At 47.7% G+C, this 19,623-nt stretch overlaps 2 protein-coding genes across 22 annotated transcripts; one reads left to right on the top strand and one right to left on the bottom strand.

The window, feature by feature from the left end:
- Positions 1–1,032: 1,032 nt before the first annotated feature.
- Positions 1,033–19,170, top strand: HNRNPH1 (heterogeneous nuclear ribonucleoprotein H1). Of its 19 annotated transcripts, XM_087753782.1 has the most exons (15): positions 1,034–1,323; positions 9,365–9,424; positions 10,138–10,232; positions 10,452–10,589; positions 11,514–11,669; positions 11,872–12,015; positions 13,522–13,660; positions 14,662–14,840; positions 15,050–15,121; positions 15,195–15,334; positions 16,023–16,158; positions 16,330–16,413; positions 16,548–16,598; positions 17,708–17,800; positions 18,056–18,235. In XM_087753782.1, exons 3-15 carry the CDS (start codon positions 10,229–10,231, stop codon positions 18,208–18,210), a joined length of 1,491 nt encoding a protein of 496 aa, XP_087609908.1. In that variant the 5' UTR covers positions 1,034–1,323; positions 9,365–9,424; positions 10,138–10,228; the 3' UTR covers positions 18,211–18,235. The 19 variants fall into 19 exon arrangements, with proteins under 19 accessions (XP_087609902.1, XP_087609908.1, XP_087609905.1 ...); XM_087753779.1 differs by lacking the exons at positions 10,138–10,232; positions 18,056–18,235 and adding an exon at positions 18,263–18,402; XM_087753772.1 differs by lacking the exon at positions 10,138–10,232 and having other exon boundaries at positions 15,222–15,334; positions 18,056–18,236.
- On the bottom strand, positions 1,839–9,356 carry LOC104018457 (deoxycytidine kinase 2). Of its 3 annotated transcripts, XM_087753791.1 has the most exons (7): positions 8,293–9,356; positions 7,255–7,370; positions 6,613–6,806; positions 6,197–6,344; positions 5,497–5,612; positions 3,842–3,941; positions 1,839–2,388 (listed from the first exon to the last, which is right to left on the bottom strand). In XM_087753791.1, the coding sequence occupies exons 1-7, from the start codon at positions 8,390–8,392 to the stop codon at positions 2,365–2,367; spliced, it is 798 nt and encodes a 265-aa protein (XP_087609917.1). In that variant the 5' UTR covers positions 8,393–9,356; the 3' UTR covers positions 1,839–2,364. The 3 variants fall into 3 exon arrangements, with proteins under 3 accessions (XP_087609917.1, XP_087609916.1, XP_087609918.1); XM_087753790.1 differs by having other exon boundaries at positions 1,839–3,941; XM_087753792.1 differs by lacking the exon at positions 3,842–3,941.
- Positions 19,171–19,623: the final 453 nt, after the last annotated feature.

Raw genomic sequence — 19,623 nt, 5'->3', positions numbered from 1 at the left:
CAGGGTGCAGGGGGCATGCGGGAGAGCAGCCATTCGTATCACCCTGCCAGGGCACTCGGTGATTTCCAGTCGGAGATCCAGCAAATAAACGTGCCTGCGTCTAAGCCCAAACAAGCAAACAGCCACTCTCAACGCACGATCTGGAAAGGTCAGGGCTGGCACATTTTCAGCCGCTGCCGTTGCTATCCCCATTGTTAGCACTGCCGTGCCAGCAGTTGCAAAAAGCGCCATTTCGGCGGTGCCAGGGCGGCCCGACCAAGGCCTTCCTCGCAGCCAGGCCCCGGCCCGCCCAGCCGCCATCTCGGCGCAGGGGCCTCCCGCAGGCCGCGCCTCGCCCTGCCCGGCCGTGCGGCGGCCCCTCGCTCCTTCCCCCGCCGCCTCTGGGGCTGGCAGCGCGGCCTGACCACCCCACCCCGCCTCACGGCGGAGCGGCCTGCGCCCCGCGGGACAGGCCCGACCAGGCCTCTTGGCGCCCGCCCCGGCGGAAGGGGGCCCGCGCCCCGTCGTGTGCCCCCCCCGCCGCGGCGGGAGGCGGAGCCCAGCACACCTGACGGCGGCGGCGGGCGCTGCTGCAGTGCGCAGAGCCCCCGATCCCCGCCGGCCGCCGGAGCTCTGCGGCTGCAGCCCGCCGTGAGCGGGGGGGCTGGGGGTGCTGGGGCGGCTGGGGCGGGAGGGGAGCGATCGGCGCGGCGCGGCGGGCTGGGAGGAACAAAGCCGCCGCCATGTTTGGGATTTGGGTAGAAAAATAGTCGAGGTGGGCCCTCGAGCGGGGGGGCCGGACCCGGCCCGGTGCGCGAGCGGCGGCGGGGGGGCCTGCGGGTCCGCCGCCCCCAGCCGCCCGCCGCCGTTGCGGCCCCCCCCGGCCAGCCGCGCTCCTCGCCCCCCCCCCCCCCGGCCCTTGCCCCCCCGCGCGGGGCCGCGGAACGTGACTGGCTGGTTCAATTTGTCACGCTGCCATTGGCTGGCGGCCGGCGAGGGGGCCGGGGCGGGCGGTGCGTGACGTCAGGGCGCTGCGCAGCGCGGCCGGCGGCTATTTATAGGCGCGGAGGGGCGCTGCGCAGGAGCGAGCAGGCGGGTCGGGCACGGGCAGGCTAGTGGTCTCATCGCGCCTCATCCCCGTGGGAGTAGGGAAAAGGCGACCGAAAAGCCCCGATCCGCCGTCGCCGGAGTGTCCTTTCGGCGGCCGCTGAGCTTTTGTTTCCGTTTGCGCAGCGCCCAAGCGTCCCCGCCGAGCTTTGTCTTCTGCCGGCCCCTGTGGGGAAGGCGCGGCCAAGATGGACCCTTGTCACACCGAGGAGACTGAGGGCGAGATCCCCGGTTTGGGTAAGGCCCGGTGGCAGGGGGGTGGGGGGGGGGCGGGCGGCGGCGAGGGGGAAGCGGGGGGGGTGGGGCGGCTGAGCCGCCGCGGGTGGGGGAGGGGCGGGGCGGCCGGTCCCGCCCGATCCGGGGCCCCGGCGCCGCTGAGCCCCCGCCTCGGCGCCTGCTGGCGGCGGGGGCCGCGCACCGCGCTGCCGGCGCGGCCCAGGGCGAGGGCGGCCCTGGCGGCGGCCCGGCTCGGCTGGGTGGCGGCCTCGCGGCGCGGCCGCGTGCACCGCTCCCCTCCCCCCCGCCGCGTGCGTCGTGGCGGCCGCGGCGCTGTGGGCTCCGGGGCGGGGGCGGCGCTGCGGGGGGCCGGGAGCGGCTCTGGGGCTCGGTCCTTGCCTCCCCCTCCGGTGCAAGCGCCGGCGGCTGCCTCCCCGCCTGCTCCCTGCCGTTACCGCGCTGGGGGGGCGGGGGGGATTTTGTTTACTGGGGGGAGGTCGTAAACAAGATATGCTTAAATTGCAGTTTATTGCAGGTGTAACCCTTGTGACTACCGTAACGTCCATCCCTAAGTAGTGTAAATCCTGTGAAAACAGCCACTCAATAAAGCAGAAGTTGAAAGTAAAGGTTTCTGGACGCCATAACAGTCTCGTCTTAAAATGGTGAACTATGCCAGTTATTGCAAAACAGCCCTGCCTCCGTGCCTGCTATCGCTATTTACTGGGTTGTCAGCCATTGATAACCGGTTAACTCATCTGCCGTTAAAGCCAGTTGTTAGTCAATTTTATTTTAAAACCTTTATTAAACACCAGAGAATATACACGAAGTACATCATCAAAGCACCCCCTATTTGTTTGTTTTGACTATACAGAAAATTCTATCGGAAGCCACACGGGTCAGACAAGCAAAAAAAACCAAACCATATTTTGCACTTTGATCTTGCCTTAAAATAAGCCATACAGGTAATACATTCAGTTAAAGTAAATTGTTTAAGAACACACTGATTGTTAGGTTTAACTCTGCAACTTCAGGGACTTGTCATTCAAATTAACTTCCATCTTCTTAAGAAGTCAGGAAAGACTTGACCTGTGAAAACAAAAAGGATATGTAGTTGATGCATTAAAAGAAAAGCTAAATCGTTAAGCTTTTCCCTTTCTTGGGGAACAAATGGCTTGTTACTGTACAGTCTCCAGGGCTGTTCTACCTCTGCATATAATTCATGACCTGAAATGCTTTTCAGTATAGCAGATGGCCCTAATACTTGTAAGTTAGTACTTGGTAGAATTGAGTAACTTAATTACTAAAAAATAGCAAGTACTTATGAAAGCTGGCTTCTGGATGCTTTACAGAATGTTACTTCATTAAAGAAAAAATGAATTTTCCTTCATGAGGTAGCTCTTCCCTAGGAAGAGAGGTGTTGCCAGAAAATGAAGCCAGAGATCTAGTAGCATTTTCAGCATGGTGCTGTACCCCCTACCCCAAGCCGAAAGTAGAGGTGACCTTGTCATATGCTGGGTGATGAAGGAAGTTTAGTGGAGACAACACTGGTGGTCTTTCAGTGGGGCAAGTTAAAAGAAAGATAGCATGTATGAGTGTAGTCTGGTTCATAACTCTCTAAGCTGTTAATTGTTGGTTTCCATGAGGATATAACTTAACAAATACCTCCACAACTGAACATTGTGCTCCCCTCCCCAATTTATTTAGAGTTACTTAAGTCTTCTTGGGGCAGTGGGAAAAAGAAGGGTTAAAGTGTCCCAGTGAGTGAAATAAGTAATGTTGTGGCTCTGCTTAGAGGGTTGCAGATGAGCCCTATGCCTCTAAGTGTTAGTAGTCTGTTGTGGTTTTTTTTTTTGTGGACTAGACATGCAGCACATGGCTCCAGCAGAAGAATTTCTTTGGGCATTTAATTCCCAAGTCTTGCCTTTCTGTGGAATTAGCAAACACCATTTTGACTCAAGTGACCTATTTATTACCACCTTGTTTCCTCAAATGGCTGTTGACTCGCCCTCGCAACTCCACTTAGAAGTGTCACTTCGTGCATTTAGAACTATGTACAAGGTTCAGTTATCTCTGCATTTGTCAGATGTGTTGTGCTCTGTCCAGGAAGAGCCTAGATCCCCAGAATGCAAGGGGGCATAAATAGTGCTAGGCTGACTTCAGGATTTTTCTAAAGACATCATGGCTGACATGAATTAGACTATCATTCTGTGAATTATTTAATGAACAGTATGGCAGTGCAGACTTGGCAGAGAGTAGTCTGACTATTCCAGCAGCTGTGTACCTGCATCCCCCACAATTGCCCCTCTTTAAAAACACCCAGTTTTCCCTTGAATTGTGAGGATAATGAGGTGGGATTTAATGTTTGTTTTGAAGGAAAGCAAAAAGCCTTTTCTGCAGCCACAGAGCTTCTTAAGTCTATGAAGGAGACTAACTGGACTAGCCCCAAACAAGTACTTATCAATTTACATTCTTAAAATTTGTGATAACTTATAGCTATTACTGCAGAAGAAAAGCAGATGAGGAGACATTTAATACTCACTTTATCAATCAGGTACTCCTGTTTAATCTTATCATTCTTAAAGTCTTCATTAACATCCAAAACTAGAATGGGAATATCTTTAAGGTTCTCAAAATCAACTCTGTTAAGTGGAAGAACATCATGCTAGTAAAAATGGTATAAAGTACTGTATAATAAAACAATCTAGCTCTTCCAGTTGTTTTCCAAGTCATCTTAAGGGTGCAGCATGACTCAGATTACCACATGCAAGATGTTAATGCTGATGCCAATGACTTAAGTGTAAAGCCCAAGTCAAGTCTGTCCTTAATTGTCTTTTATAACCCAGTCAACATTGTATCACCATAACTTTAATATATTTCAGAAATCTGGCCTTTTAATATCTATTTTTATTGTACCAGTGTGTGTGGGGGAGATAATGTAATCTTCTTACCTTAGTTTCCTTTACCTCATGTGTTTTGTTGTGGAATCAATTATCAGGAATGGGATTTTGATGTGAGGGAATATTTTTTTTTTAAAATATCACTTGCCCTGTGTCTCCCCCAGTTAACTGCTAATCCATTACACAGTTTTACAGCTCTGTTTGGTGGGGATGACCTCTTTTAACAGGTTATAAGACAGGCATTTAAAATGGCTGAGAGATGAGCAAGACCATTTTGGCTACAGGTTAGGAGCAGATGGGACTTAGGAGCAGATGGGACCAGTGGTTGTGCAACTTGGATGTATTGTTCTCTTAAAGCAGTAGTTACACTCTCTTCCTATGTTTGAAAAGCATTTCTAAAATGCAGTAAGTGTGCTGAACAACATTCTTACCTTGTGTTTGCAGACTTAAGTGTTCCTATGAAAAATACAGGAAATGCTTGCTCACAAGTTTGGAATGAGTAAACAATGTAAATGTTCCCAAAATTCCACAATATGCAGTGCCTTCTTGTCTCCTAAGCATTTGGGTCATCCTACATGAAACTTAGGGAAGTAGATGTGACTGATAATGTACTTTTCCTGGAATTGTTATGTTTCCCATTCAGTAGAGTATTTCAGGCTCCTCTAGGGGAAAATCTAAAGTCTGCTTTCATGTTTAGAGATTCCTTACATGGGAAGGAAGTTGGGGGGTGAAGGTATGCAGAGAACTCCTAGCTGCTGACTGGGTTTCTTGTGTGTAATAGTACCTGCCAAAAGCCTTTCTGATGATTGTTTATTTTGAAGCTAAGGTTAATATTTAAACCTTGTTGAGATACAGTCAGCCTAGTTTAAAGGTAGTTGGGACCTTACCCTCCCTTCCATTGGAACTGGAAGCTGCTTAGTAGATAACTTACATGATTGGCCACCTGAACACAATCTCAACTCTGTCCTATTCCTGTGTACTTTCAGTTAACGAAATTCATATCATTGCTGGAGTAGGAGCTATACAGCTTTCTAGTTGAAGCTAATGCTTAACAAAGGCTTTAAATTAGATGAAGTTCCATTTCAGCAATTTTTACTTCCCTGCCAACAGATGACCTTCCCTCTGCATATAACCTAGAGTAATCATCTCTGTGCCAAGAAGCCTGGAATGGGTCTAAAGATAAGTCCTTCCAACTGTGCCTGAGTGAAGGTGGACTTAAAGCTTAGTTTTATCCCTAATCAACTTTAACATAAGGTAGGAAAGAATTGAAATTTGCCTGCAGAAAATGGGTTCATACCTCATAGTCCTTTCATGAAGCCAGGTTTCATGTTTATAGTGGAGGTTTTCCAAATACTCAAGCTCAATTCCTTGCTCCTCTTCTCTTCCCCTCATCTGTAGCCTTTCCATGCATTTCTGGGGGGGGGGGGGGGGGGGAAGGAAGGAAGGAAGTACAAGCCTGGACATTAATCGTGTGGTGAAGGCTAAATCAACTAAACAGATCAAGTGGTCCTTATATCAGGACTAATGCTAGACATTAGTGAGCATTAATTTTAAATGCTTGGCTGATGAACATAAGTGAGTTAAATATAGAATAACTTTCCTTCAAAAAAAAAAAAACCAAACTTGAGCCACTTTAGTTAACTCTCAGTACTTCTTACTAAAAGATTATCTTAGCTTCAATTCTGGACTGTACGGGAAGGGAAGTCAAGCTTGATTTGGAAATTCAGTTTCAGCCTTGGATCCTTACTGAGAGTGGTGGATGCTAGTAACTAGCATTTGTTGACATCAGAGTAGTAGCTCAGAAGGGAGGGGTTTTAATTTGGTCTCTGAATGAAATCTGAATTTATGATAGGCTTCCCATTACATTTGTGGTGGGGGGAGCTAATTCAGTGTTAGTCACTGAAGTATTATGTCATCAATACTTAGGTTTTTGTACCCTCTTAAGCTCATGGAAACTGAAGTTGGAACTCAAATATTTTAATCTTTAGTGAACGTACCTGAGGTGTGGTTCTTAGGTAGATCATGCCATCCAGTTCTATGTCTGATTCAAACTGATTCAAAAGCCATGTGTGCCAGTCCTGATAAATAGCCCACTCTGTTTCATTAATGTTTCCAGACTCAAACAGGTTAGAAGTGAATACATATCTGCAATAAAAGATGTTAGTTTTGTGCCAGGAGTGACCAAAGTGAACTACTAAAACACTTCTCATTAGAATCAGAATCATGGTACTGAACAAATAGCTGCTATTCTTACATCCGTAAGTACTTTTAATACCATCCAGCTCTCACCTGTTGAATCCAACCTGCTCCTTGCAGATACTAGTTTAATACCAAGTGTTTCCCCAGCTGCATGTCTTTGAGCATAACAACCTGGAGCTTTTAATCTAACTCTTGTTGCACTAAGAGTAATTACCTGTCACTGTACACAGATCTCTCAAAAAATTGCACTGGATGTTCTGCTTCATGTAGCTTGGCTGAGACAGGTTTTAATTGTGCTCTTACTCGGCTCAAGCAAGCATAGGTCTGAAATGTATAAGCCCATCTTGTGGGTTTATCATACAGCATTTGAAGTAGATTTCCTCCACTCTTCTGAGATGTTGAAAGTTCCTAGGGGACAAGAGAGAAAACATAATACCAGCATATTTGCAGGATTTTCTTTCTTTTTCTTAATCTAGAATTTGGTATGTTGAAATAAGAATTCATGGCCTTGTTTCTTTTTTTTTTTAAGAGAATGCTTAGACATAGGAATAGAGAGATATGTTCCTCAGCTGATGGTAGTCTTTATGACAGCTTCTTCAGAATAGGTTGATCATTGAGTTTTAGACTTCAGTGTGATTCCTGTGGAGTAGGGGTGGTTATTTGGAATATGCATTTAATAGTATCTTCCCAAGTAGCCTTTACAATGTGAGTGTTTGACCAACTGGTATAATAGTGGGGATGACTCTGGATGCTCCAGACTAAGTGTAGCTGAATTTTGGCATGGTTCCCCAGCCAATCAATGCAGTTTCTTCTGTGCCCCATCTCTCCCCAAGCTTTCCAAATCCAGCATGCCTACCTTGTATTCATCTTCAGCTGTCTGGATGTTGCACCACTTGGCGATGGGTTCAGGGATGATCTCCCACTCATCGCTGTGTTTCTCTAGTAGCCTGACAAATGTTGACTTCCCTGCAGCTGGAGGAGATTGGAAAAGTTTACTGAGGGTGTAGGTTAGACTGGTCTTACTGATAAAGTGGCAGTTGTGAGGCTTCTTGAAGAGGCTGTAGGCAGTGTCGCTGCAGTGTTGGAGGTGCGGAGCTGCACGGGACCCCGGGCAGGCCTTTGGCCTGCCGGGGCAGGGCTGGCGAGGACGCTTGCACGGTGGTAGTGCACGTTCCGAGAAAACGGCTGTAATCGCCAGCGCCAGAAGGCCGTGCCGCCGATAAGGAGGCGGTGGGGCCTCGCCTCCATTTTAGGAGCAGGCTGCGGCGGGGCGGGGCTTGGCGCGGCATTGTTTGGGAGCCGGGGGCTGCCGCGCCTGCGCGGCGGGGGGGCGCGGGGAGCTGCCGCTGCGCGTGCGCGGCGAGCTGGCGCGGGGGGGAGGCGTCTAACGCAGTTGCGGGCTGGAGCGCCGCGTACGGTTCGGGCGCGCGGGGGTGGCCCCGCGGTGCTGAGGCGCGGTCCTTGAGCAGGCGGGAAGTGCGCGAACGCCCCGGAGGGGGTCCCTGCGGAGCCCGGGCAGGAGGGGATGGTTACTTCCTCAAAGCCCACCCACGCGGCGGTTGGCCGCGGACGAGGGTGCTGCGGCCGCGCCGTAGTGGACACCTGGCGCGTCTGGCCTGGGCAGGGCGGAGTTCCCCTCCCCCTACCCCGGGCGATGGCGCCAATTTCCGAGTATCGCCGCGAGCGGGTCTCGGCCCGGTGGCAGCGGATGAGCGTCGGCTGCGCTTCTCTCCGCAAGGTCCCCCCCGCCTTCTTGTAGAGGGGCTGGAAAAGGCCCCTCCGCCGCCCCTCTCCCCCTGAGTGTCCTCGGCCATCCCTGCCACCTCAGGGCGCCTCCGTCCTGAGGCCCCAACCGCTGCGGGCCCCGACTTCCCTCCCCCGCCGCCGAGCTCACCGATGTTCCCCTCGATGGAAACCTTCCTGAGGCGCTTCTGGAAGCTGGAGTCGAGGGAGCTGGCGGGGCCGTGGCAGTGCCGCTTGGCGGGGGTAGACATGGCGGCGCCGAGCCGGAGCACGCGGGGCTGCCGCCTGCTCCAGCCCACTTTAAGTCTCCCGCCAGCCGGAGGGCGGGATGGCCGCCCGCCGCCGCCACTCCCCGGGAAGAGGCGGAGGCGCTGCCCCCTCCCTGCCGTGGCGGGCTGCCGGCCGCTCCTTCCCCCGCTGCTCCCCCCTGCGAAGCCGCTGCCTTCAGGTTTTTTTAAAATCGGCGTTTAGCAAGGGAGATCAAGCAGGGCTGCTTTGTTCAGGAAGCTGCCGTAAAACGGTTCCCCTTCGTGATTTGATTTGCGTTAACGTTAACGAGTTCTTCGTGTTGTTTGATTTACACACACAAACTTTGAGAGCATCCTTTTTTCTTTTCCTTCTCTCTTTTTTTTTTTTTTTTCGTTTTCAGAAAGCTTCCACCTTTGGGGGGAGGCTGCTGTTAGTGGTCCAGATTCGTATCAGTTAAACAAAACGCTTTACATAGTTAACGTGAGAGACGAGGCCATGTAGATTTGCAGGCAGTGAAGTGGCTCAGCCTGGGGCTGTCCGTTTTGGTATTGACTGAGAAGGAAACACGCATGGATGAAGGCTTAAATGCTGCTCTGAGCAGCTTTGCTTCTTGGCTCCAAAATTCCAGTGTTGGCGTTGGCATGCCTGGGGTTTCACAGAATCTGCTTAACTCTTGGCATGGGTTCCCTATCACCTGTGTGGGCAACTGCCAGTTGAAAGACACAGTCCTTGTTCTTCCCGGGGTAAAGAAGGGATTCCTAGCTGGTAGTTAAACGCTTCACAGGTGCAACTATCCGAGGTTGTGCCACTGTAGTTATTCCTGTAACTTCCTGTTGCCCCTGTAATGAGATTCAGGGTGAAACCTAGCTAGGTCTGGTGTGTTTGGAGGAGATGGGAGGGAGTTACATTTTCCTTTCTTTTATGATAATTGTGACCCATGTCTCTTCTTTCCCCATCTCCTACAAACACACCAGGCTTCAGTGACCGAAGCGAGCAGATTGTTTCACGTGGGGTAGCGTCAGCATTTGAAGCTGGTAAGTGCTAGTTCCCACACACCTCTTTGTTCAGCCAGAACTCCCCGCTCTCCGTGCAACGCCTGCCGTGCTGGTGCGGGGGGCGAGGGGCGGGGACCGGACTGGCCCCGCCGCGCGCACCGGCGGCCCCGCGCAGGGCGTGGGCGGGAGGACGGGGGGCGGCCCGCGGGGCACGTGCGCTGTGGAGAGCGGCGCCGAGAGGCGCGCGCGCGCGCCAGTGCGGCCCGCGCTCGGCGGTTTTGTTCGGCGGGGCGGCCGGCGAGGCATGCGCACGAGCTGCTGGGCGGGGGGCGGAGGAGCGCAGACTAGCGAGGACGCATGCGCAACCTGGCGGGGGCGGCACGGGCGGCCTTCGGGGCGCGGGTGTGCGCGGCGGAGCGCAGTGGCGCTGCGGAGCATGCGCGGCTGCGACCCCCGGGGCGGGGCAGGAGCCCGGCGGGTGCCCGTGCGCATGCGCCCCGCGCCTTGCCCCCGGCCACGCCGTAGCCCCTCTCGGGAGCAGGTGAGCGGCGCGGGCGGCCCGTGCTCCTCGGCGGCCGCTCGCCACACGCTGCGCTCCTGCCGGCTGCGGGTGCTGTGCGCGTCAGCTGGGACCGCGAGTCGTCGGGCCCGCCAGGGCGGTGTCTGGGGCCGGGGTTCTTTGTGCGGCGGAAGGCCCGGCCTAGCGGAAGCGGGAGTACCCGCCGCCATTTCCTAGCGCGCTCTCGCCACAGGCTCGCCCGCTCGCTGCCGCCTGACTGGGACTAGGCGCTCTCCGGACAGCGGATCAGGCTCGGAGCCCTAGAACCACCGCGGAGCCCCACCATGTGTGCGTGCGGGGATGGGGGCTGGGCGCGGGCCGGGGGGGCGGGCCAGGCGTGCGCCGGGCGGGAGCGGCTCTGTGTGTGTGAGGCGGGTAGCGGTCCGAGGTAGAGGAGGCTCGGGGGTGGGTGGGCACAGGCCGAGGGGGCCGCCGGGCGCTCTGAGGGGCTGCGGGTGGCGGCCGTGCTGTGCGGCGTCTCAAAGGGCCTGTTTTGATCTTCTCCAGCAACCACAGAAGCTGAGACGGAGCCGAGCCTCACCCCCAATGTGATGCTTAACACGGAGAGCAGCGAGGGATACGTGGTGAAAGTCAGGGGGCTGCCTTGGTCCTGCTCCACCGAGGAGGTGCAGAGGTTTTTCTCCGGTAAGCAGAACTGTGGGGGCATAGGGGTCTGGGAGAGGGGCTGGGCTCTGTTGTCAATTCTGGGTTCCTCGTGGGGACACCAGGGCAGTGGGAATGCTGCAGTGAGTGGTTCCAGAAACTGCTTAGAGCACTTAAGTATCTAACGAAGTTTGTAATGCAACAAGTACCTCAGGTGGGATGCTGTATGGAAAGCTCTGCTTTTGCTAGCAGGAACTAGACACAAAAGAGTTGTCTGTGAGTTGCTGGGATAGCTGCAACTGCCTTAGCTTCTTGAGCAGCCAGAAGAGATAAGCTTCCATTTTAAAGAATACTTCAGAATTCTTGGTTTGGGTTGAACTAAATCAGTTTAGTTCTTGGCACTGTCCTAACAGACTTTTGATGTGTGTATGTGTGCACTTCTTAAGAGTTTAGTGTGCAGTGTTCTTCCCCCAAATTATCAGTATCCTGCAGTAATTAATAGTGGTGATAAATATGTGTGTTCTTCAGTGACTGGAGATTTTAAAGCTACTTCAGGAGTTTGGCCTATTGGACTTGGTTCTGATTTAGTTCATTATGCTTACACAAATTGTTACTACTCCTTATTTCATTTCATGCTGATGAGAAAGTCTAAGTCAGTTACAATCAAAAGCAGATAGCACATTCAATTTGACTCGAGGCAGCAAAGCTGTAAAAATAGATAGCTAATTTGCTTTTATCCTTAATCTTTTGCTAATCTTCAGACTTTACAAGAAGGATAATTTGATCTTAGTTCGTCCCTTAGTTTATTGGTCACCTTAAAAGTTATAACAAGAATACTGTTGGTTTTGTCGTCTTGATATAACTTGATAGTTGTGGTTAGATTTTTGCCTTTAGAATATTGGAAACTTTTAAAGTCACAGTGTTCCTGTGATTAAATTAATTCTGGCCTTTCTGTTTCATTTGCAGATTGCAAAATTCTCAATGGGGCTTTGGGTATCCGTTTCATCTACACCAGGGAGGGCAGACCAAGTGGAGAAGCGTTTGCTGAACTTGAATCAGAGGAGGATGTGAAATTGGCACTGAAAAAAGACAGAGAAACAATGGGACACAGATATGTTGAAGGTTTGACTCAGTTGGTCTAGTAACTGACTAAATGTGTTTGTGCTTGATGCATCAGTTTTTGGTTAATTGCTTTTCTGTCTCTTTAAAATGCATGTGAAAGGACAAATGGAATTGTATATCATAAGTTGACTAGTTGCAAGGCAAATGGCTTTTAAAATCATTGTGTGTTCCAGAATGCATTAATTCTAAGTGCCTTTTACAGTTTTCAAGTCAAACAACGTTGAAATGGATTGGGTTCTGAAGCATACTGGTCCCAACAGCCCTGATACGGCTAATGATGGTTTTGTACGTCTTAGAGGACTCCCATTTGGCTGTAGTAAAGAAGAAATTGTACAGTTTTTTTCAGGTATGTGGGATAAAAGTAGTAGCTGTAGCACTATTGGTCTATGCTAAAAAACCCCACCATGGATCGCCCAGTAGTACTTCCAACAGTATACTGATGGGTACTAAGAGTAAATAAGCAATTCTTCATTAGCTATCTGGGCTTGAGGGATCAATTCCTCAAGTACTTGTTTATTAAATAACTGAGGGAACTCTGAAAAGCTGCTCTAATTTATACTTAGTGGGACATACTGTTTCAAGGAAGGATAGTAGAAAACAAGTGTGTTGCTTTCTAAATGAAAACTGAACAGTTCAGATGGGAGGATGTTTTCACCCACAGTCTTAGCTGGTTCACACTGTTCAGTGGAGGACGTAGAACAGCCTTACTGCTGGGCTCAGTACAAAGAGCAGGATCTGAGTAGGGGCATGCATTGTGCCCATGATTTCATAAACGTAGATTTAATATTGAATAAGATTCCAGAAAAAAAAAAACGACCTGCTGAACTCTACCCAAGTACAGATTCCCCCCCTCCCCACTCCCCTTCCTAGGGGGAGGAAAAAAAAAAACAACCACCCTTGATGTTGTCTAGCTTAAAGTTTTTTTATGGGTGAAGAGATAATGTCTTGTATTGACGCATTCTCACTTTTTTGCAGCTGTTGTATGTTTCAGGAACTGGAATACTATTATAAATGCCTAAGAATGAAATTTGATTTATCTAGGATTTAACTTGGTAGTATTTTCAAAGTAGTAGATTTCTAAATGTGAGTGTTAAAATTAGCTGGAATGTTTTGCTATAACAAAATATGATTGAGCTTACTGTTTTGCTTTAAAATACAGTAGAAATATTTCCAATTTTACAACTTCAGAACTTGTTTTTTGTTTTCTGAATCAGTAATATGTTGTAAATGAGCAATTCCTAAGCATGTGCATTTTAAGTTGTTTCTTACATGGTTAAGTGATTCAAGCTTTAAAAACTGTTAATGTACTTAATATACAAAATGTGCCTCTTCTGTTCAGAAACTAATACTTTTGAAATTCATGATTTTTTCTTAATTAAGCACTCCTAAAGATAAGAAAAGTTAATGCTGAAACTTGATGTTTGCATAAGACTAATTATTTTACCTGAGTGACTTCTAGTAAAAATACTTGTTATATATAAAGCTGTTTAACTTGCTGTGTTTAAGTTATCTTAAAAAGTTCATCTTAAATACTTTCACAGAATTGAAGAGGTTTGTAATAATATGTGAACTTCTTAATGCACCCTGCATTAGATGCTTTATCTGAGGAGTTGTCTGTGACACTCAGAACATTTGTGCTCTGCAGGGTGGGTTAAGAACGTAAACTGAATGGTATGTGATCGTGGATCTCTTTTTGTTGACATGCTTTTTCTTCTAGTGTTCTAGAATCAACATACCATTCACTTTCAAGTGTTAAAATTCTGGTGTATTTAAAGCTATAAGAAAAACTCATGACTGGGCTTGTGATGTTAATATTGCCCCCCTACTGGGGTTATTTGTCCTTGGGTTGAAGGGTTGGAAATCGTGCCAAATGGGATAACATTGCCGGTGGACTTCCAGGGGAGGAGTACGGGGGAGGCCTTCGTGCAGTTTGCTTCACAGGAAATAGCTGAAAAGGCTCTAAAGAAACACAAGGAAAGAATAGGGCACAGGTGGGGATGGATGGTTGGTTGGCTATGTCACTTTTCTTATGGTAAAAAATTAAATCCATATTCTCTCTTCTGAAAGTGTTAACATCTGAATAGAAATAGTATTTTGGTCTTTAACTCGGTGATAAGTAAAGGTATTGCTGATGTGCGTATGGCACAGACTGTTTGGATATACCCAAAACAAAAGATAAAATTGGGCTAAGCTTAAGTGTGCTTCAGAAACTTTGTAATACTGGAGGAGTGCAAAACTGATAGCTTGAAAGTGATGAAGTTGAGAGACTATGGCTTTAACTTCTCAAATAGCACCAATTATGCCTTTAGCTTTAAAGACATGCACAGTACTCTTACTACCATAAGAAAATGTGATACTTTCTAAACTTGTTTTATAAGTTGAAATGTAACAAATTTTCTTACTGTATTAATCTTCAATGTAATAAGCATAGCTTTCAAGAAATTGTCACAAAGGGTTTTTATTCTATTTTACTTGTGACTATTTTTCATTGAAGCATGCACTTTTTGCCTGTGCTGAATCACTGAAGCATAGGCTGGGTTCACTAGCACATGCAGAGCTTTTTGTAGCATCCTGATGGGTTAAAATCTTGGTGGAGACCGGGTTTTTAACCCTCTGTTTGCATTGCCACATGAGCAAAACAGTGCTGAGTTGAGTGGACATTAGTCCCTCCTACTTTTTTTTGACTAACACTTTAAATTGGGGGGAGGAGGGTGGGGAATCAGTATTGCTCCCCCACCCTTAAGGCTGGGATACTGTGAAGTATGAGGAGCATGTAAACCCTTCAGTAATTGTAATTTCTTGAAAATACACTGATTTGAAAGTAATGTAGTGCTTATAATAGTATGTCATTGCCTACATAATGTAAAGAAATCTGGCTTAAAATATAGCGCCAGTTTCGAGGCTATGACTAAATGGCTTGTTTTAATGTGAAGTTGTGAGGTATTTGTGGAAGGAATTGAAGACTGACTTCGTTCTATGGAAACACTTCTAGGTACATTGAGATCTTCAAGAGTAGTCGAGCGGAAGTGCGCACTCACTACGACCCTCCACGCAAGCTGTTGGCAATGCAGAGACCCGGTCCTTACGACAGACCTGGTCTTACGCGGGGATATAACAGTCTTGGTAGAGGAAGTAGCTTGGAAAGAATGAGGCGTGGAGCTTACGGAGGAGGTAAGTATACGAAGTCCAAGAGGGAGCTGCTCATCTGAGAAGCAGCAACACTTGGACCTGGTAGTGTCTTCCCTGCTTTGTAACTACTGGTTTGTATATGTCCTTGGCTTTATTTTTCCTAGAAGAAATGGAACTTTCTAATACTAGTTGTCTGCAGTGTGCTCGTGTATATGGAGCTGAAATGAACATGTTGTCCAATCTATTTATAGGTTATGGAGGTTATGATGACTACAATGGGTATAATGATGGCTATGGTTTTGGTTCTGATAGATTTGGAAGAGGTAAGATTTCTCTAATAGGAATAGTAACTGAACTTACAATATGTCTCAAAAGAAACTAAAATACATCTGAAAGACCTAGAATGGACTCTTTTCTCTGCAGGAATGTCGGACCACAGATACGGCGACGGGGGATCCACCTTCCAGAGTACGACTGGCCACTGCGTCCACATGAGAGGTCTGCCTTACAGAGCTACGGAGAATGACATCTATAATGTGAGTTCCAAATTTGCTGTTAAGTGCATGGCTTTAAATTTGCTGTTAAGTGCATGGCTTTAAATTTGCTGTTAAGTGCATGGCTTTAAATTTGCTGTTAAGTGCATGGCTTTAAATTTGCTGTTAAGTGCATGGCTTTAAATTTGCTGTTAAGTGCATGGCTTTAAATTTGCTGTTAAGTGCATGGCTTTAAATTTGCTGTTAAGTGCATGGCTTTAAATTTGCTGTTAAGTGCATGGCTTTAAATTTGCTGTTAAGTGCATGGCTTTAAATTTGCTGTTAAGTGCATGGCTTTAAATTTGCTGTTAAGTGCATGGCTTTAAATTTGCTGTTAAGTGCATGGCTTTAAATTTGCTGTTAAGTGCATGGCTTTAAATTTGCTGTTAAGCGCATGGCTTTAAATTTGCTGTTAAGTGCATGGCTTTAAATTTGCTGTTAAGTGCATGGCTTTAAATTTGCTGTTAAGTGCATGGCTTTAAATTTGCTGTTAAGTGCATGGCTTTAAATTTGCTGTTAAGTGCATGGCTTTAAATTTGCTGTTAAGTGCATGGCTTTAAGATTCTGGGGTCGTTATTGGATGTGTCAGCTGCACTGCAGTTAATGAGTGTTCCCTTAGAGAAAAGAGCTTGCTGTGAAAATGAACTGTTGCATTGGTGCGTTTTAATCCGTGTGACTATTTCGTATGTAGTTCTTCTCACCTCTGAACCCTGTAAGAGTACACATTGAAATCGGACCAGATGGCAGAGTAACTGGAGAGGCAGACGTTGAATTTGCTACTCATGAGGATGCAGTGGCTGCTATGTCCAAAGACAAAGCAAATATGCGTAAGTATGACTGTTCTGAATACGTGGCTTTAGGGAAAATGCAGCACTGCAGTGTAGTGCATCTGCTGTAACCAGAATGCCAAAGGTTTTATTGCAGCCTTACTTGCAGTGGGGCAAACTATGCCTGGGTTTGGTGTGAAATGCTCTCATGGCAAAATTTTCTTCTTCCAGAACACAGATATGTAGAACTCTTCTTGAATTCTACAGCAGGAGGAAGTGGTGGTGCCTATGGCAGTCAAATGATGGGAGCAATGGGTATGTGTAAACAGTCTAACTGCACTTTTAAACAACACTTGATATTTAACGAAGCTGGCTAATTTTATACAGCTCCTGCTTATTCTATGCCTGGCATAAAAACTGAAATTCAACGTTCTGTCTTAATCACACAGTCAAGGAATCGGAAGGGGTAGTCCAAGATTGGAACACTAGCACATTGCCAGGTATATAAACCTTTTGGGAATACATTTGAACAATTAATAGCTTGAATAAGCTGTGGTGCTGAATGTGGTGTGCGTGGGCGGGTGAGCGGCCTGGGAGTGTGGTGGTGTGGAAGTGAAGTGGGAGATGCCTGTCCTTTTTATTGTCCTTCCCCCTCCCTTTTTTTGGAGACCAGAACATAGTCTGGTGATGGAGGATGTATCTGTTGCTTGTGGCCTGCCATGCAAACCTGGTCTTGATGGTGAGGGAAAATCTATTTGGAATTTGGAGAAACTGTCTGAACTGCTCTAGAAAACTTCAAAATTGTTTTAAGATATAAAATGTGTGTTTGCAACGCAAGTCTAAAGCCACTGTTGCGTCTCTAAAGCAGATACCCTTCTTGATACCTGACTTGTCTGGTTTCTTAGAGATTAAGGTGGTGGTTGGGTTTTGGGGGGTTTTCTTTCGCCAGGGTGGTGGGGTGGGGGTGTATGCGTGTGTAGATACACTGCTGCTTTTATAGTGCTTTGATTACAAAATGTTTGAAGTCTGATGCTGATACTTTAACTACAGAACAGTTTGGGGGGGGGGGGGGGCGTAGATGAGTGGTGAGGTGAAGAGCAGTAGTTGGCAAGCTTCAGTAGAGGTCTCCTGTAGCACTGCTGTGATGCACAACCAGCCTGGAACATCAGGGCATCTCTGTCGGGACTACAGACAGACGAGTGCCTGCAGTTAACGGGTCAGCATGCCTCCTGAAGGGCTGGGTACTGTCATGGGCAGCACTCCTGTGTGAGGTCACTTTAAGCCAAGTTTAAATTCCTTGAGGTGTGTATTATATACAATAGCAGATCGATCCTGTTGTGTATAGTCCATAGAAACTGCAAAAGCAAACCCTCACAGCACGTGGTTGAGAATCACAAGCGCTTGCTGTAATTCTTAAAGTTCTTGTTGCCGCTTGATTGTAGGAATGTCTTTAGAAACCCGATCACTTTCTTTGAGCTTGTTACCTTATATGCTTGGGGAGAGAGTGCGCTAGTGCCAGGGTGCAGGTGTTAGGGGAAGGGTGGATTTGTTGATAATGAGCAGACTTTTTGACAGGCAAGCTCTTAACGTTTTTATCCTTAACTTAAAGGAAGCCAATCCAGTTATGGTGGTCCAGCTAACCAGCAGTTGAGTGGGGGTTATGGAGGAGGATATGGTGGTCAAAGCAGCATGAGTGGATATGGTAAGAGCATTTCTTCACTGGTTTTAGGTGGGCCCAGTGCAGCTGGCTTAGCATGCCTTAAGGTGCTGGTTGACGGGCCATGGTACAGACTGGGCAGCGCGAGCCCTGGAAGTTGAAGACTTGGCCATTGTGAAAACGGGAGGGGAATAGATTCAAAGTGGGAACTTGTTGCTGAGGGGGGGAAATATGGGAAATTATTCTGAAGGGGGTAGGAAATGCCAATCTCCAGACTTCATCATGCTGATGACTTCTTAGCTTCTCAGTATGGAAGCTGGAGACCAACCTGGTTTAAATACATGAGTACAAATGGGAAGGTACCTGGGAGGCTGGGTCCTCTCCACTTCCACAGAACAGCAATAGAAAACACTGAATTGAAAAGGAGGGCAAGGCAGAGCTGCCTCTCTCATTGAACAACCACTGAACGTCATTTTGGGTATGGAGCTGTGAACTGACACTTTGCAGTATTGGGCACAGTAGATGGTGTTTACGAGGTGGCCCAGCAAGGACAGGCGTTGGGGGAGTGATGCTTCGAATCGGCCCGAGGCAGCTGTGAACCTGCTGTCGGTTTTCCCCCTCAGACCCCGGGAGCCAGGGCGCCATGAACAGCAGTTACTACAGCAGTGGGAACCGCGCCTCCATGGGAGTGAACGGCATGGGTGGCATGTCGAACATGTCCAACATGAGTGGTGGCTGGGGAATGTAACCAATTGCCGACTTTTGGTCAAATCTTTTTTTAAAAAACAAAAAAACAAAAAACTAAGTTTAACAGTTTTGCAATACAAGCTTGTGATTTATGCTTTACTGTAAGTGAATTCAGGATTGTTATTTTAAAATCTTCCAGGTTCAGTATTTTTGAAAATACAGAAATGAACATTCATCTAGGATGTAATAACCAAGTTGAGTAAAGACTATAACTGTTAAACAACTTTGAGCGTTTCTCAAGCTAGTTTTGTTGTAGGAGTGTATTTAAGCAGTAAGCGTATTTAGGTTAAAGCTGTTTGAATTATGTTAAATGTTGCTCTTATACCATATTACATCCAACACTGTTTTGAATACATGTTGAAAGAGACATGCTTTTTTGTAAAGAAACAATATAGGAGCTGTGTCTGAAATTCAAAGTGAACATTTGGCATGTTAGTTCTAGTTTATTTCTTTTAATATCCTGTAAGGCACGTTAAAGCTTTTTTTTTTTAAGTTAATGGGGAAACATGTTGAGACGCAATACGGCTACTTTAGGATTTTGGTCTTGGTGTTCGTATAAAATTCTGAGGCCTTGATTTAATCTTTCATTGTATTGTGATTTCCTTTTTAGGTGTATTGCGTTAAGTGAAACTTGTTAAATAAATCTTCCTTTTAAAAACTGGAACTCATTCCTTCTTGATCTCCAGCTTCTGTGGTGTAGCTACACATCCAGAAGGGTCACTTCCTGTGTCCTTGGTGACTGTAGTACTCTAACATGCATCTGCCAAGAGCATTCTGACTACTCCTAACAAGAATTCTGACTGGGAAGCTGGCCTTGTGGGATGTGAAAATGGGAATTGTTTCTCAGCCAAGGGGGGTTAGTGAAGAAAACCAGCGCTTGCTGCTGCAGCTGCCCAACCTGTGGGGGTTCAGAGTGCCCCAAGGCTGTGGTGCAGCCATGGCTGGCCCTAGCTGCCTGCTTGGCATGGTTGCGAAGCTGCAAATGGGGGCTGGGAGGTGGTTCTGTACTGATGTGTAGGCAAGGCTACAAAGCAGCAAAAGTGCTGCATCTGTCAACTGTGCAGCTTACTACAACTGTGTTTCAATAAATTAACTTGTCAAGCATCAAGAGATGGGGGTGA

This window comes from Nipponia nippon, unplaced genomic scaffold (assembly GCF_047370975.1).
Source record: "Nipponia nippon isolate SJK-2023a ecotype South Korea unplaced genomic scaffold, ASM4737097v1 scaffold_17, whole genome shotgun sequence".
Lineage (NCBI taxonomy): Eukaryota > Metazoa > Chordata > Aves > Pelecaniformes > Threskiornithidae > Nipponia > Nipponia nippon.
The sequence above is the reverse complement of the archived record's forward strand: the minus strand, read 5'-3'. Positions and strand labels throughout refer to the sequence as shown.